The 17,435-nt window shown below is 42.0% G+C and overlaps 1 protein-coding gene across 1 annotated transcript; it reads left to right on the top strand.

Annotated features, from left to right (window-relative positions):
• The first annotated feature begins 75 nt into the window (after positions 1-75).
• On the top strand, positions 76-11,567 carry slc38a6 (solute carrier family 38 member 6). Its single transcript, XM_022750694.1, has 16 exons — positions 76-330; positions 2,440-2,570; positions 2,689-2,762; positions 3,161-3,213; positions 3,332-3,371; positions 5,421-5,499; positions 7,488-7,573; positions 7,657-7,715; positions 7,804-7,875; positions 8,343-8,399; positions 8,836-8,915; positions 9,036-9,136; positions 9,251-9,375; positions 9,796-9,940; positions 10,251-10,345; positions 10,512-11,567. The coding sequence occupies exons 1-16, from the start codon at positions 238-240 to the stop codon at positions 10,593-10,595; spliced, it is 1,374 nt and encodes a 457-aa protein (XP_022606415.1). The 5' UTR covers positions 76-237; the 3' UTR covers positions 10,596-11,567.
• Positions 11,568-17,435: the final 5,868 nt, after the last annotated feature.

Genomic DNA, 17,435 nt, shown 5'->3' with positions numbered 1-17,435 from the left:
CGTTATTGGACGGTCTCCTCGGTGACGTTGTAAAAGCGACGGAAGAGAGAGGCACATGACCCGAGTGGTCAACAACAACATTCAACAGCTGATGAGTTGATAAGAGGAGATTTAAAAGTGATTTAAGAGAGAATGGTTTCATACTGACGTTAACTGTCGGGGTTGCGAGGTCAGTCACGGAACAGTGAGGTTTTTGTTTCTTGTAGTTTGTTGTCTTTGAGTTTTCCGGAGTAGAAAATGAGTGTTAATGGAAATAGAAACGCAGATTTATACAGTGAGTGCATCGCCGGGAACACAGGAGACAACGAAACTTCTCCTTTATTACCAAATGTAAGTACAAAAACAGGACCGTCACTTGTTTCACAGCTTGCTTCAGTCTGAATATATGAACTTTGCAGCATCAGTAGTTTTTGTAAACTGACAAACTATCGGTTGTGTCAGGAGTCACATGCTTGTTGTAAACCAGTTCCCTTTCTGTTTGCTTTGTCAGCATTTATAACGAAATTCAACCCTAAGTCAGCAATTCAGTTATGGCATTTTAATGATTATTTCCCACTGAGAATATATCCATTTATGTCCTATGCAAATAAGAATAAATTATGTGTCATTTAGAGGGTAGAATTTAAAGTCATTCTCTCCATAGCCAGTATACAGGGATTAAGACTGCGTTCCTTCAGTGCTACACATGAAACAAGTACTGAAAAACTGTAAGGTTGTTTCTTGTTTTATTGAATTTGTGAAAAATGTACCTAAAACAAATACTTATTGTACTTGCTAGAATAAAAATAGAATATTTTGTATCTAAAGGGGAACTGCAGTGATTTCTACTCACATTTGCTCATCATGATTAGTAGCACACATTACATTAAAACAGTTATGTAATATGTTCTGTGGGTCTGGAGGTAGATTTCCAAAGTCTATTTACTACACATTTAAAGATATTGACTCTAAAGACTATCAGAACCAGCCTTAAAGCACACCATGGGTCATTTCTCTATACTTGAATGTAAACTCCTCCTAAAATTGATATAATTTCTACAGAGGACATAACCTTGGTGTCCTCAGTGCCAGCTTTGACCCTATCAAGCTGTGTATTGATGATGACGGTATCACTGACTGCAATACTTTTTAGACCTATTCTAGTTGTTGGTTCTGTGAGCTCCAATAGTTTTTGTTTGAAATTCAGAAAGGTTTATTTGAATTAATCTCATCTGGTTGGGCTTGGTCAGTTTTCCAATAAAGTCTCTATGGGCGCTGTCAGTGCTAATCAGTGCTTGCAGTTGTTCCATTATTCTCCATCTGTGGAGTCGCTTTGGCATTTGTAGTCTTCTCTCTCCCTGATGTTGAACAAAGGAGCAAATGGATCAGATTTATGAAATGCAGAAGCAGACAAATTTGGATCCATGTGGTGTAAGTGGATGAATGTGAGTGAATAACCCCAATTCATAATGAGATTTATCAATGAGTGTGATTCATTTACTGCTTTCATGTGAGAAACACGCAGTGAAAACACGTAGCTTTGAACTTCATTGAATGACACATTGCCATGTAAAATTACTTGATTAATCCACTCATGGTAAAACGTGTCTCAAAAGAGTTGACATGCGATCTAGATTAATCCTATCACCAATCTGAAACCAATCACAGGACATCAAATAGAAAAGACACCATGTCAGATGAGCAGTGATTTGTGTATATTACTGGTAGACTTGTTGTTTCACTCAGCACTGTGCTGGAGGTGACCATGCATGCTGGGATATGCTTCAACCCACTGTGACCCTGAACAGGAATAAGATTGTGTCAAATTAATCTATATTAATGCATTATTTTGTTTCTGTCATTTCACATTATTTTGCTGGTGTGTCTTTATTTTAAAAGTCACATTCTCAGTATTTTTATATCAGTTTAATTTAACTTGCAGCATTTGATTTTTTTTTTCACTGCAGACAGTCTACATATTCATACATCTGGTGTCATAGTTTACTTTCTATTTCTCACTACTGTAACCCAGCGTGAATCAGATTCAGCGGCCCGCAGGTCAATCTGAGCTTGCTGTGACACTGACACCAGAGTTGCCACTCGTTCTCTCCAGGATATCCCCTATTAAAGAGGTCAAGCAGTGCGGGCAGCTCCCCTTATCCTGAGCTCAGGCAGCTGTCCCACAGCCAACAGCTCAAATCCCACCCCATCCATTCCCATTTCCATTCCCTGATCCTGCATGCCACTGCAGTGTTTGTTCATGACATCCATCATCAGGGCTGGCCAGTTGTTCTTAATACCGTCAGGTGCAATTCTCTATAAGCTCTTACAGAAATAACCAGATTTCTTCTGCTGCACGTTGTCTTCACTCTCACTGTTTTACTTCTTTGTCTTTTATCCATCTGTCTAGCTATTCAGCTATCTAGCTACATCAGTGTGTTATCTCTTCTGTGTATGCAGGGATCAGTGCAGACCAGGGCCAAAGGAGCTTCCTTCGCCTCCTCTGTGTTTAACCTGATGAATGCCATCATGGGCAGCGGTATACTGGGTCTAGCTTATGCTATGGCTAACACTGGCATAGTTGGTTTCTGGTAAGAATGCTCTTATTACACCTTCTACCATAGTGCTGCTCAAATATCTGCTTCCAGCTTCCCAAATAAATAGTAAGTAAATTCGACTACATGTACACTGATCTCTGCTCCTCTCTAGTATCCTGTTGGTACTAGTGTCCAGCCTGGCAGCGTACTCTATACATCTCCTTCTGAAGCTATGTGACCAAACAGGTGAGAGACTCACAGTTTAACATGATGACTTTATCCAGAAGGTTTCATCCAGTTTTTTTTACCCACACCCTGGACTAACCCCCTTACTCATGATTAAATCACTGTGTAAGGAAGCTACTTGCTTTAAGACCACGCTATTCCTTTGTCTCTTTGTTTTTTGTCTTTATTTACTTCCTAGTTGTGTTTGGATCAGATGATGTTTAAATAATATTTGAAAAGGCATCAAAGGAGCCAAGAGAGGAGATAAAAGGAGATAAAACTGGCATGTGGACTAGTGTTGAAAGTTTTGTGATGTTAACACCATCTTGGTCTGATTTTTTTTTTTTTTATTCATTTATTTTTTATCTTTGAGTGGTTGAGTATGTCTGATTGTTTTTGACTCTTTTTGACTCTCATAGGCATCAATTCATATGAAGGCCTTGGAGGGAGAGCCTTGCAAAAGCCAGGAAAAGTAAGTGTTTACTTTTGGATTAGTGTGAGTCAAAAAAAAAAAAAGAAATCCACACACTTATATTTGCAACATGACTAGAAAACTTATTGACAATAACCTTTTCACAATTCTCTTTTAGTTTCTAGTTGGAGTTGCCATTCTTATCCAAAATGTTGGTGGTAAGTCGGCCTCAATTTGACTGTACTTTTACATACATTATTCTTGACATGTTGGACATAAACTGATTTTGTGGTTTTTGTAGAAGCAGAGTAGTAAAGAGGGTGCAGAGTGTTGCAGGGTCAGACTCTGGCCACTTTATTGTGGCGGTAGATAGTGCCTCCTACTGGAGATCGGATGGCTCTGTGCTGAGTTTTACTCCCTCCCTCCGGCAAGGCCATTATCTGGATTCCCTGATAACCTTTAACCCTGTAGCTGCTGTCCTTTCAGCCCCCTCCCCTGGGCCTGAAACCTGACTTCATGTCTAATTGATCACTGATGGTAAACCCACTCCCAACCTCTGAGTGTTGAGTAACCTAATGGGACCCCTCCCTTAATTTTCCCCCACCCCCTCACTTCTTCTCTCTACTGCCACCTCTATCCGTCCCTCAGCCGCAAACTGCGCTTCTCAGACAGTCGAGAACTGAGGTGGTAGCTCCTCTGCAGTCATTAGTGGCACGGCTGAGTGGATTATTGCCGTGCCCTCTGGTATGTTTGTGGTTTTCCCAGCATGGGGCAGTATGTGTGAGAGTGTGAGAGCCAGCACTCCAGCATGCATCTGTCTACACCCCGGGCCCCTTTTATAAGAGTGCAATTAGCCTCACTCTGGGTAAACATTCATCTGTACTGCCACAGGCTGATGGGCCAATTGACCTTAATTACTGACCAGCCCAGGGCTCTCACAGCCTGCCTCTCCCCTCACTCTTAATGAAAAGAAAGTGGCTCTGTCTTCTGTTGAACACACTCTGTCACTATTTGCTGACCACACACACAAGGTTTCCATCAATTTTCCTTGAATTTTACATACGTGCTTATTATTAGAATATGTTTTCTTACCACTTGGCCAATAACAATCCCTTTTCTTTACTCAAGGGCCTTTTTATTTGTTTAGAGATGTAAGTATTATCCCTCCAGGAATTCACATTTAAGTATTGTTGTGCTTACAGTAACCAACTGCATGAGACTAAACCATTGCATCATGCCCGTTGTGTGATCCCTGTCAGTGTGTCTGTATGCGTTTGTGTGGTTGAAAAGATTTTCATTTTTATGGTCTGTTTAAATAGTTGGATGAACTTTGGCAGGAAAACATTTTGGCTAAAACACTAAAGCAAGTGCTGCCTCATAATATCCCATTATTGACAGATTTTAGTGCTTATAAACGGCAATAGTTATTCTCAGAGTTAGCGTCCTTGAGTCTGTGTGGGCTGGAGGGTTTTTGGAGGAATTTTCTTTTATAAACAAATACAGGATCCGAGAGATTATGGTCTAGGCTTATTTAACGGCGAGTTCAAGATCTGCCCTGGGGGCAATAAGGTCCCAGCTAACTCTGGCTATGCCTGGCTTCACAACTTTAAATCCCTGAACATTATCTCCCTTTGTGACTGACCACACACAGCATCTGAATCCCTGTTTCGGACCAAACATGTTCCCCTCTCCTGGTGCAATCCCTTTCCCTTTTTCCTCCTCATGTTTTGGGGGCTGATATGACCCTCAGGAAGTGACTCCGATCCCTTTTTTCTCATTGGCTGTCTGAGCGTCCGGAGAAGTATGTTGGAACCCGTCAGATTCAGATAATATCCTGTTCCCTCGTGAGGTGGAGAAGGGGGAGAAATACCTGGATTAGCGTCAGAGATCATTATTGTTAGCATTCCTCCCCCCTCGCACTTCTGCATCCTGGCTTCTACTCCCGGTCTCCAGCAATTGGAAGATCTGCATAATGTCTGCTCCTCTGCACCGAGGGCTTTGCTGGTTATCCCCTTGAGCTGCCTGCCCCACCCATCTGCATTAACTCAGAGCCGCGGCACCCCCTCCACCCTGCCTTCCATTTCCTTGTGCTGGGAAACACACACCACCCTCACACAGAAATTTAGGATTGCCTGTAGCAGCATACAGTCGTCTGTTGTGTTTATGATTTACTAGTTTGTTGTGAGTGTGTGCTTTGTTTTTGTTTGTTTATTTGATTTGGAAAAATATACACTTTCTGAACCTTTTTTTTTTCTCCCTCCCCTCAGCTATGTCATCTTATTTGTTCATCTTGAAGTCGGAGCTTCCTGCAGCCATAAGCAGCTTCCTGAGCCCAGACAACACAGGGTAGGTGTATAGCTCTGTGAGCTCCTTCACCCATTAAACATTTTGGCTCAAAATCTGTCACAGCTGCGAGTGGAACCAAACTATTCTTTTAAATTACCTGAACTAAGACAACAAATGAATCATTCCTCTTCCCATGATAGTGTAGATTATACCTTTGGCCTTCAAGAACCAAATTTGACACTTCTGCGCCACAAAGCTACACAAACTGGAATTAGACGACCAATGAGAAACACATGAATAATGCATTGGAAGAAGATCTTTCACCAAACCACAGCACACTGCTAATACTTTGTCTGTGAGCGATCGGAGGGAAACTTGTGCTCTGTGTTGTATAGCATGAAGCATGCCCAGAGGAAATGTATTTATGATAGAGAGCCATTCATCACCCTTCAGCAGCAGCCTGTGTCTTTCATTGGCCTATGTGGACGAGCCCTCAGAGCAAAGTCCCTGGCCAAGAATGTAACTTCTATCACTTTATTATTGGCCACACTGGTTTAAGCAAGAGTTGTAGCTGCTCTCAGCCCAATCCGTCAACATCCGAATCTTCCACACACAGCTGCTTTGTATTAGTGCTCTCCTTTCACCCCCAAATCTCTCGCACATGTTCCCCGGAATCAGACTGATACAAGGGGATATCAATTTTGCCATTCTAATTACAGCTTACTGCTGAGGGAAACAAAACATTTCTGTTAATGAGTGGCTTTGGGATGTTAACAGACACTCACTCAATTCACTCAAAGTCTAAATAAACAAGTTGTTTTATATTAAAACGCGTTTCTTTTTTTTCTGGCTCATTAATTATAACACGGCAGAGTGAAAACACAGTTGTGCTCAGCTTTTTAGTCTTCATCCGCTTTAACTGAGTGTATGTCCTGTTTAAGTTTCTCCAGTCTCGTTTAAGTTTAGTAACAAGGCCGGAGACGTAGACAGCTGTGGATTTGGGTTTGTGCTGCATTTGCCAGATTTATGCTGATCTTCAACACTATCTGGAGATTGACTCATTGGCAGTCATAGCCCAACCTTAACTGAGAGCTATCCTGCATCTTGTTATACCGTGAAATGTTCCACATTTCATGGGTCTTCTAGGTATCTAGAGCCTTTGCAGTAAGCCTCAAGCCTCCTGAGAATGGATCTTAATGGTGGTGGATTTCTTTTTTTTTTCTTTACATCCCTGCGTCTGCATAACAGTCTGTAAAAGTAGAGATGGGGGTTAGCTAAGCTGCGGTCGAGTGCTTCAGCTAAACTTAGGTTAGAGTAGAAGTGATTGGACAAAAGAGAGTCGAGGTCAGAGCAGAGGTCTCCCTGACATCCAGTTACAGGCAAGGAACAGTGTAGACGCAGAGACGAATCCATCAGCGCCTATGGAAACGCCACAGCTGTGAAACTGCCAAACAGGGGTCAGTGGGTGTTGATGTGGTCAGAGCAGGTGCTGCTGACTGTGGGAGCCCCATAAAGAGCGGTGGAGCCAGTCCCCCATGACCCCATGCTGCGGTCCAACATACAGCAGCGCCAGGCAGCACCCTTCCCATCCGACCCCGACCCCAGCGGAGCCGGCATGCCTTCCACATGTGTCACCTCGAGCCCTGCCCCTCCTCTTCCTCCTCCTCCTCCTCCTGCTCCTCTAGCTCCCCAATCCTGAATAAACCGCCAAGGCTATCCCTCAGCAAAGGAAAATATTATTCCCCCTCTCCAAAAGCCCGGCAAGTGAAATGTGGTCTCATCTGATGGAGCGACACAGCGTTTGCATGTGAATTACATAATTGTTTTGGTTTGCGAGAGCCTAAGCCCTTAATTCGTACCACATGATGAATCTGTCGCTCTGTGTTTGAGCACGAAGTGGAGACAAATTTCCAGAGCCGGTCCATTTTCAAGAATTCATCTCTGCCATCCCTGACATTTCAGAACCAGGGAGACGATGATGTGAAATGTGGCTGAACATCGGCCTTTAATAGTTCATGTTCTCTCCTTTTTTTTCTTTTTTTTTCCAGAAATTCCTGGTATGACGATGGCAGGTTGCTTCTGATCTTAGTCACACTCTGTGTTGTTCTACCTTTGTCAATATTGCCTAAAATTGGTGAGTAAGTCGATCCAATAGCATGATGCCCTGACTGCTTCAAACTAATGTTTCTTACCAGATAATGTCTCTTGCCATTACAGGCTTCCTGGGATACACCAGTAGCCTCGCTTTCTTCTTCATGCTGTACTTTGCTGTTGTGGTGAGTTTTAATATTCCCCTCCTAAATTATTATTATTATTTTTTTTTAACTCTTCTGTTAATGACTCATTGTGTTGTCTTGTCTCCAGGTTGTTGTCAAAAAATGGTCCATCCCCTGCCCACTGCCTCACAATGTGACTACATTTTCAGGAGCCTTCCAGGTAACAGCCACCCCCCCCCCCCCATTTCCTTCTATGCTTGTCCACGTGCACACAAACACACATACATAAAATACCCCAGGTTTGAGGTAGGTAGTCTGGAGCAGACGGTCACGGCCACAGGATTAGGAGGAAAACCCAGGGGACTGAGCTTACTGATTGGGTCGGCCTTGGCTGATGGGGACCAGAGAAGGCTGCAGAGAAGTGTGTATGGTGAATGGTGCCAGTCCTGAGGGGAAGGAAGTCCAAGTGACCTAGCCTGAGCCTGGAAATGAACTCTGACCTTTAGGAATTATACAGACCATACTATAACTTCAGATGTGGCATGGGTTAATTTAGAAGGTTGTTTTCCGTTTAGCTCCAAAGCCAGGCAGTGGAATAACTCTATGTTTCTCTCATTTTCAGCAGCACTGCAGAAGTCATCTTCTCTCAGAAATAACATGTTCCCTCTTCTCTCTTTGTTTCTCCAGATATCAAATTCCTCTGACTCAGAGTGTACGCCCAAACTCTTTGTCATCTCCAGTGAGGTGCGTATTTGAAAGCAGTGTTTTCTCTGTGCTGCACACAAAACCTGTGAGGTGGTAGTGACAGTCTGTTGAAAGTAGGTTTGTCTGTTGACAAGTCAAACTCTTTACCTATACTCACATGTATGTTACACCTAAAGGCCAAATGCACATGCGGCATGCAGAATTACACGAAGCACATGTTGGTTGCATTTGTTCAGACACAGCTTGATGCTGTTTTGAGACAATATCCTTAACAGTTACACTTGCATGGTATTTAGATATGCACATTTACGTTCATGTGAATAAATGTATTCAGGAGAGTTCACACTCTGCAACCCAGATGGTAATCACCAATACACAGGCCATACCTTGACCCAGCTGCCCCCTCACCCTTGTGTTACAATGGAAGCTGATAATTTGTTAATGACGGCTGTGCTCTGACGGATGTGTGTTGCAGAGCGCCTACGCCATCCCCACCATGGCCTTCTCCTTTCTGTGCCACACAGCTATCCTGCCAATCTACTGCGAACTGGACCGGTCAGCACCGCCGCCCCTCAGCTTTACCTTTACTTCCACTCTCTTTAATTTAACTCTTTGGATTTATTATTCAATATCTGTTACGATTATGTGAAATGAATATCTCCTCGTGTGTTTCAGACCGACCAAGACCAGGATGCAGAACGTTACAAATGTCGGTATTAGCCTCAGCTTGCTGCTTTACCTCATCTCTGCACTGTTTGGCTACCTCACCTTCTATGGTAAGCCTGTAGGGACACAAATCAAAGTAACGGATACAACTGTTGCTAATTTTCAAAACCCTGTCTTATCTGTTCGCATTGTACCTTCACCCTATTCCTGTCTCGGGCTCATAGCTCACGTGAACTCAGAGTTGATGCTTGGCTACGATACGTACCTGCCGCGGGACATCATGGTGATGACGGTTCGGCTGGCCATCCTCCTCTCTGTGTTGCTGACTGTACCACTCATTCACTTCCCTGTGAGTAGACCGAATATTCTTTTTATACAAGTAAAAACAAAAAAAAAAGTTTCCTAATTTCCTTTTTCCTCAGTTTACCTGTTTACCCCCCCCCCAACTTTTTTAAGAATCTTAAAAAAGAATTTATGTATTTACAATGTAAACAGACATTAATAAACACTTCAAATGTCTTTATATCATCTTATAACTACATTTTGGTGTGATATAAACCATTTATTAAATGTTTATATAAAAATTATTGATGTGAAATACCATAACTTAAACTGCAGTGTCACCAGCTCATCCTTCCAGTCCTGTTACAACACCACTCAAGTTTCCATCTTCCTCTTATGAGACATTTGGTCAGAATCATTTACACAGCACATCCTCTGTCAGTTTATTTGAATTTGAATGAGCTTTATCTTTCTGTGTATGCTTCAGGCCCGTAAGGCCGTGATCTTGCTGCTATGTGGAGGACGTCCCTTCTCCTGGCTGAGCCACATCATTGCAACTATAACCATCCTGGGTGTGGTGCTGATACTGGCCATCTTTGTCCCTGATATCAGAAATGTGTTCGGAGTAGTGGGTATGTTTGTTTTTCCAGATAGCATGGTCTTTATAAATCCTATTAGTCTTGTTATTTTACAAACACAGCCATTTTTGCTTAACTGTGACCTTTTAGATATTCTGATCTGTTTTCAACTACAGCAGACGGTAAAAGCAGCCGTGATCTCAGCAAAGATGTCCACAATTATTGATCGTGGTGGCTAAAATCACAATATCTGCTCATACATAATTAATGGTGCAGACCTGCTGAAACAGTTTATGAAGCCACCATCATCAGACATGGTGCGCGTTGTCTGTGCACTTCAAAGGTTTTCCTGTTTCTTCCCCAGGATCGACAACATCCAGCTGCCTCTTGTTTATTTTCCCCGGCATCTTCTACCTTAAGATCAGCAGCCAACCTCTCAGATCCTTTGACTCCATTGGGGTAAATACAAATTAAACATATAACTTAAATACTGCTGAGATTGAGCTACAAAAACACTTTGAGCCAGTTTGCTCACTGAACACAGTGCTTACCTTTTATGTTGTTTTCAGCATTTCCTTTTAGGTGATGATGCTAACTGCTTTTTTTGTGCTCTTTATGTTTCCAGGCTATACTTCTGGTGGTCTTTGGCCTTATTATGGGACTCATCAGCTTCTCTGTCATTGTCATTACATGGGCACAGAGCTCCTAACCCCCATCTCTCTTTTCCAAATCAAGCACAAGAGCAAAGAGAGGGAAAAGTGTGCCAAAGAAACTGAATACTGGATAAAGAAAAGGGAACCGACAGATGCTTATCTGAATTACCTCAGGCAGATTATTTATGGTAAAGTTGTTCTCAACACTAGACTAGTGTGTTTTTCTAACTCAGAAACCAAGTACATACAAGCCAAAACAAAACAAGGACTTTTCATGTTCTACTCACTAATTTTCTCAGCTCTTTTCCAAGTACCAACTTTACTATATGTGATTCAGGGCAATCTTTGTGTTTTTAAGCGGCCTGAAACAAAAGATGAATGAGTTGAGTGTGTCTGTGTGTACAGAACAATACAAGAAAGTGTCAGGCAAGTTGTCCATTATCTTTTAAGCCCCCCCCCACCATTTTTACTTTCTGACAGCCATTGTGTTGTTCTGTGTGGATGATCATGCACCTTATGTATACAATCTACTACAAGCATTTGAAAAATGTTATTGACCAAGTCTGATCCATAAATGTGTCAGGTTTACTGCTTTCTTAAATTTCGTTTGTGGCACGTTTCACATTTTTTGCATATCATAGTGACTAATTTACATTCCCTGATTTATGGCAAGTGCCAAGTGTTTTTATTTTATTTACTTTATTTTGTTCTTGGATTTTTCTTTTAAGCTTTTTGTTTTCATCTTTTAATCTATGTATTGATCTGCCACTCCACTTATGGTCCAAACCTCGGGTTTAAATGGTGCTGCTGCTACTTTGAAAGCTTTAATGAATGTGTTTTTGTTTGGACCAGTTAATTACAACATACTCCATGTGGTTATAATGTAAAATAATTGACAGTTAGTCTTCAAATTATTGGCATTTAATAAAAGGGAAAGTTGTTTATGCACTGACATGTCAGTTTGCTCATTTAACCGCTGAAATGTCTTTATCAGTGTTGTGGCAAGCTCATCAGTCTATCATGTCACATTCATGGCTGTGTGTTTGATTGACAGGCACAGTATTGACATTGAGACCCGCTCCTCAGTGTTGTAATGTGGGTTCAGCCTGTAGCTAATGAAAGCCACATGCTCGGTACGTTTCTCATCATGATGCTGTTTAGATTGTCTTCATGCTGCCTATGGAACCTACGGTCACCCGACTGCTGCTTTTAATCTAAGGAATTAGGCAGACCGGCCCACCGCCCATCCAGAAAGAAGTGGCTGCCCACTCTTCACGCCCCCTTAAAGGAGGTTCCCCAGTGCAGGAAATATCCCTGGCCTCCATCCACTGCTCTGAAGGACACTCCTATGAATAAAGTGCACCACAACTATCAACACTGAGTATGTATGTTGGAAAGTCCTCAGATCCTTTACTTAAGTACCAGTACAGCAGTGTAAAAACATTACAGGCCCTGCATTCAAACTCCTATTTAAGTAAAAGTACAAAAGTATTATCAGCAAAATTTCAAAAGTAAACCTGTGACTGCTACATTTATTAGTCTGTATATGTTATTATTTGCATCAGTGTGTAAGTAGCATGTTCCTGTTGTACTTGGTCAAAGTACAACTTGTGGCTAATGTTAACTCTTTTTACATAGCCTAGAGTTAGATAAATTATTGGTTCCTCCTTGGGCCACAAGATAAATCTGACGTCATGAGATGATTAATGGGGTGGGAACAATGAAGTTCAACTACACAAATTTATATAAATTCTTTGGATTTAGAGCTTGGAGAAGCTTTGGTTGAAATGCAAACAACACATAGACATCTGAAACATGATAGCACTGGTTTAATCTTCAACAATTTATTGTATTTTATAAAGTTATCGTACAGTTTGTTTTTTTTAATGTAGAAGTTAAATGTGAAAGCCACTACACCTGTCTGTATCTAAGTGTGATTTGTACAACCACCATCAGTCGTCTGTCACCATATCCGTCGAAACAAGCTTTTTCAGGAATGAAATAACGTCTGACGCTCCCATACATGCTCTCTCAGATGGGAACCACTGAGCTAAACCCATACGCAGCACAAGATTACCACCTAGTGTTAGACGGTGTTCACAGCAGTCCATCTTATCTTCGTTTCATTGACATTCCTCTTTTGGTTTATGAAAGTCTAACTAGGAAGAGATAACCAGATGCTTCAGTTTTCTCCCAGGTTTATCATCTGTTGGAAACATGCATGTTAACACAGACCAGAGCTGTTTTTATGGAGGTCTGACTGGGGCATGAGTCCTTAGCCCCGGGTGGGACTGTTTTTGTTTAGTTAAACTCACTCACACCCTGGGCCGATGTCCAGCAGTATGACAACACCATCTCCCATGGTTAAAGGATGGAAAGAGGCGGAGGAATGATGGTGGGCTGAAATTAAACCCCTGTTGGCAGCCGCTGCTCTTGTATTGTTTTAAGAGGTGTTGCCTGTGTTCTTTGAAAATTATTTTTTGTTGTTGGAAATCAGGATTTTTGGGTAACAGCTGGAACTGATCCCAGTGTCCATAGTTTGCCCTTTGATAAAGTTTGATATCCTTTTGTTTGATGACACTGCTTTCAAGGAACAGATCAGTGATTCCCAACCAGGGGTACCTATCCCATGGGGTAGTTAAGCAGTAACTAATTCAACTAAAAAATAGCAGTTGTGATTTGATTAAATTCTTATCCATATATTTGTGTAAAGGAGAAGACAATAAACAGCCAATTACAAAATGGTGTGATGCTGATGTTGAATAAATTTACAGTAACCTCATGCCCAGCAATGTGAGACAGTTGTTGCGACATTTTGCAATTAGAAATGGATAAAAACTGGTTATCCAACAAACAGAGGTTGACATAATTAGCTAAATGTAAGCTAGTGTATAAACAGATCAAATAGTTAAAAGTAAAGAGTAAATAGTTGAAATAACTGATTGTAGGCTAATGAATAAACAGCTTAAATAGTTACCTAAAAGTAGGCTAGTGAATGAAGAGTTAAGATGTGTTATGTTAGCTAAAAATATTGGATAAATAGTTTAAATGGTAAGCGAAACGTATGCTAACGGATTACCACAGAAATTGTTTTGGTACCCTAAAGTAGGCAGTTGAAAAAGCTAAATAAACTAGACTAATGAATTAATGTTTGAAATAACTACATGTAGCCTAATGAATGTACTGAATAAACAATTAGCTAAAAGTAATGAAGAAAAAGTTGAAATAACTAAAAGTAATGGATAAATGGTTTAACTGTCTTGCTACTTCCACAAGTGGCAGTGCTAAATGCAAACTTGACCAACCATAACACTGACAACTAAACTGTTTGGGGAAAAAAAGGTGAAACCAACATCCCCTAACAATTAGTAATAAGTAACATCCAGTTTACAAACCATTAAAAAGAAAATATTTGGAATTTGACGGGCGGGGTTGATGGAGGGCTACTTGGCCTCATCTGACAAAAAATGTTTTATTCACTTTGACTTTGACTATGTGGTGAGGTGTTGTAGCCCCCTACAGATTAGTACTGGCAGAAACTGGAAGAGTCAGTGCAGTATTCCACTTCCACTTCCTGTTTGTGTTTCAAGGACAACATCAGAGCAACATGCCTTCACAGGTAGTGGACATCAGAAACTGTAGCAGAGCTGAGAACAGGCACAACATCTGCTTTCTGTTTACCCACATAATCTTGTTGAACAGGCATTCCTGGCTGAAAGGTGCTTCAAGGGACTTTTCACATGAGCCTTTTAATGCTGGTTGGCATGATGAGTGGTTTTCCTTGTTAGTCATGGTGGTGGGCTGCAACTAAGCAAATGCCATCAATACGCAAGCGTCATCACTGATGAAGTGCTCTCCATCTAATTTTTCTTCTTTCCTTCCATTCTCTACGTTTCCTCCGTCTACCATCACTCCATGCTGCTTTTCTGCTTTTAATCGATTTCCATGCTCTATCAGTAAACATGGTCTTTGTGTCACAGTAAGAGCATTCCTTGCTCTTGCTTTGAGGACTCTTTTTGAGACAGCTCCAGTCATAGTAGACTTTACTCTTTTAACACTCGCGTTCTTTTTCATTTAAAAAGAAATTGTGTTGATAAAAGCCCACGATTGAGGAAAGTAGTACCTTCAGCTAACAAAGCCTGTTTGTGACAGGAAGGAAGGAGCATTATCTCATACAACATCATCTCAACAGGCTGTGTTTGTTTTCACTGGTGTTAATGCATAACATCAAGAGTCTGGATATTGTTATCTGCTTCTACTTTAGTGTGTCTCAGACACTCCATGCTCAACAGGTCAACAACATGTCCCTCGCCTTACCTCCACTTTGAATGTCAGACAACCACAGTTTGTTCAAATCTGTCTTTCATCAAAACACTGAAGACTCCACTCATTAACAACTGTGTGCAGCAAACACGTTGCTGTCTTGAAGAGGGACTCTTGAAACCGCATTCAGGGGAAGAATTGCCTGACACACTCATCACCTGTCAGTCCACAGTCTGGCTCAACACAATAGCAGCAGCACAATGATAAAAAAAAATCGACTTAACTCCAAGATTGCTGTCACCACGGTCACCAAGACATAATAAACCTTGGAGAGAGAATGACAGAGATTTAAATTGTCAGCACCGAAATCAAGGTCAAGAGTGAAATACGTCTTCTGTAAATAAAAAAGGGGGGTTTCATGATGTGTTAAAAAGTATTGCAGAGCTATTATAGAGTAATAGCTAGAGTTATTTTGGCAGATGATGAGGAGGGGTTGAGAGCTCAGAAGGATACTGATGGAGGCCCAGTGGTCAGCAGCACAGTATGGGGTTCAGTCTGTGTTTTTGGGGTGATGAGTGGGGGTGAGCTCGTCTCTCTGCGATCCCATCAGCCCTGGGCTGAGCTCTTAATGCGGCCCTGACGCCTTGCTGGCGCAGGGGCCACGCTGCCTCACATCTGGAGCCAATTACCCTGGAGGGGCTGTGACAGAGTCCCCCCCACCACCACAACCCTCCATGCTCTGCTCTGCTGTCCAACACAGCTCCGACCACTCTCACAGTTACATTCCTCCAGTTTTCACAACACCACGCTTTATTTTTGTCGACCCCTTTTTCCTCTTCTCATCTGTCTTACAAAAAACACACCCTCCAAACTGACCAGGATTGTTCTGCTGTTTTTATTTAATCGGCTGATAAAGAAGGGTATCAGGCGGTAATGATGGCTTTGGGGTTTAAGACACTGACTATGTAATGTCAGTGTTCCTTGTCTGAGTCTGGCTGCGGACCTATGTTGCATGCCTGTATTTCCTATTGGCTCTGATAAAGGCAAAAACAATTGACAAAAACACTGTATTTTTAAAAACAGTATCATCAGCGAAACATGACACAAAGTCATTTGGCCATACCACTACAGCTTGGTGTAATTTCTGCAGAATAATGCCATCCTAAATCATGTCTTCCTGTGGTAGAGCAGTGGCAGTAAACACCACTTGTGAATAAAGCATGTTTAGTACCAAATCAGCTTTTACAGGTGTGATTTATGGAGTGCCTTGGCTTCCACACAGTAGAGGTGTGTGTGTGTGTGTGTGTGTGTGTGTGTGTGTGTGTGTGTGTGTGTGTGTGTGTGTGTGTGTGTGCGTGTGCGTGCGCGTGCGCGTGCGTGTGTGTGTGTGTGTGTGCGCGTGTGTGTGTGCGCATATGTGTGGCTGAGTAGAGCATGTAGGTTTCTATACAGCCTTACCTGAGGAGGGTTTGCGATCTTGTGACTAGGATGGAGGTTAGTTCTGGTGCTTGGACTCAGTGACTGATGGATGTAATTGAGTTTGTGGTGGTTCAGAAGGTGTGGTGGGGATGTATACTGGCCCCATAGGATTTCTCTCACTGGGGTCAAAAGAGTTGGGAACAGGTTTCGTCGTATCTGGGCCATACTCTCCTTATTCCCCACTGCCCTGTTTGGCACCAATGCTATGCTTCATTAGCTGCAGCTATAGGGTGTACCTGGGCAGGGAGCCAGAGAATTGAGCTGTCCTGGGTTTCACAGACATAAATTGGAGCATAGACTGTGAAGTGAATGTGGAAACTCTACAGGTGGCTGAAATTAAGTCATATCAGTCTGCTCTGAAATATGGGAGGCTTTTGGTAGCTGGTGTTATGCTTGTGTACAATAAAATTTTGGCATGTTGAAGAGATATATAACTAGTACTATATGTATTCGTGCCTGTCTATCTATCTAAGGCATGCACGTGTCTATGTATGTACAATATACACATGTAGCCCACAAGTCTGTGTTCTCACTTAGGTGTCTACAGTCATGTTGAGTTTGTCTACGGGTGCATAAGTCAAGATTTGGGCATGAAAACCACTTACAGAGAGAAAGTTAGACGATGCAGGGCAAAGAGCCACAGAGTTGACAGACAGAGGGAGAAAAAGAGGGAGGACTGCCGGTAGAACAAAGAAACAACAAATCATCCTGGACTGTAAAAATGCCAGCTCTGGCTCTGGGGGAAAACAAGGGAGAGAGGAAGTTTAACTTTTTTTTTTTTAAACTTACTTCATCATAAGAGAGAGGCAAGCAGAGAGGAAGAGGGGGTAGAGGGTGAGGGGGAAAAAAATGAAAAAATTAGTTTACCAGTCTTATTCTGCCCTCTGCTGGACAGTTCAACAAAGCAGCTTTGAGTGGAAGGAGCTTTACTGGAAAGAGGAACACTCATTATCTTTCTTATACTGTCAACACAAAAAAATGCCATTAAAATACCTTGACTCTTAGGTGTGAATTGAGGAAGCTAGAGTGAATATACACTAGAATGTTTACTCCTGTTGGTCAAGGTGATCTGCAGCATGAATTCTAAAAGTGTTATACTTTAACCTACTAGGTCTGACAGAGAGTTTCAAGCCTTTGCTGCTGATAGCTGAGAG

The sequence above is a fragment of the Seriola dumerili genome, unplaced genomic scaffold (genome assembly GCF_002260705.1).
Source record: "Seriola dumerili isolate Sdu_G_001 unplaced genomic scaffold, Sdu_1.0 BDQW01000149.1, whole genome shotgun sequence".
Lineage (NCBI taxonomy): Eukaryota > Metazoa > Chordata > Actinopteri > Carangiformes > Carangidae > Seriola > Seriola dumerili.
This window is presented reverse-complemented; position numbering and strand designations above follow the sequence as displayed.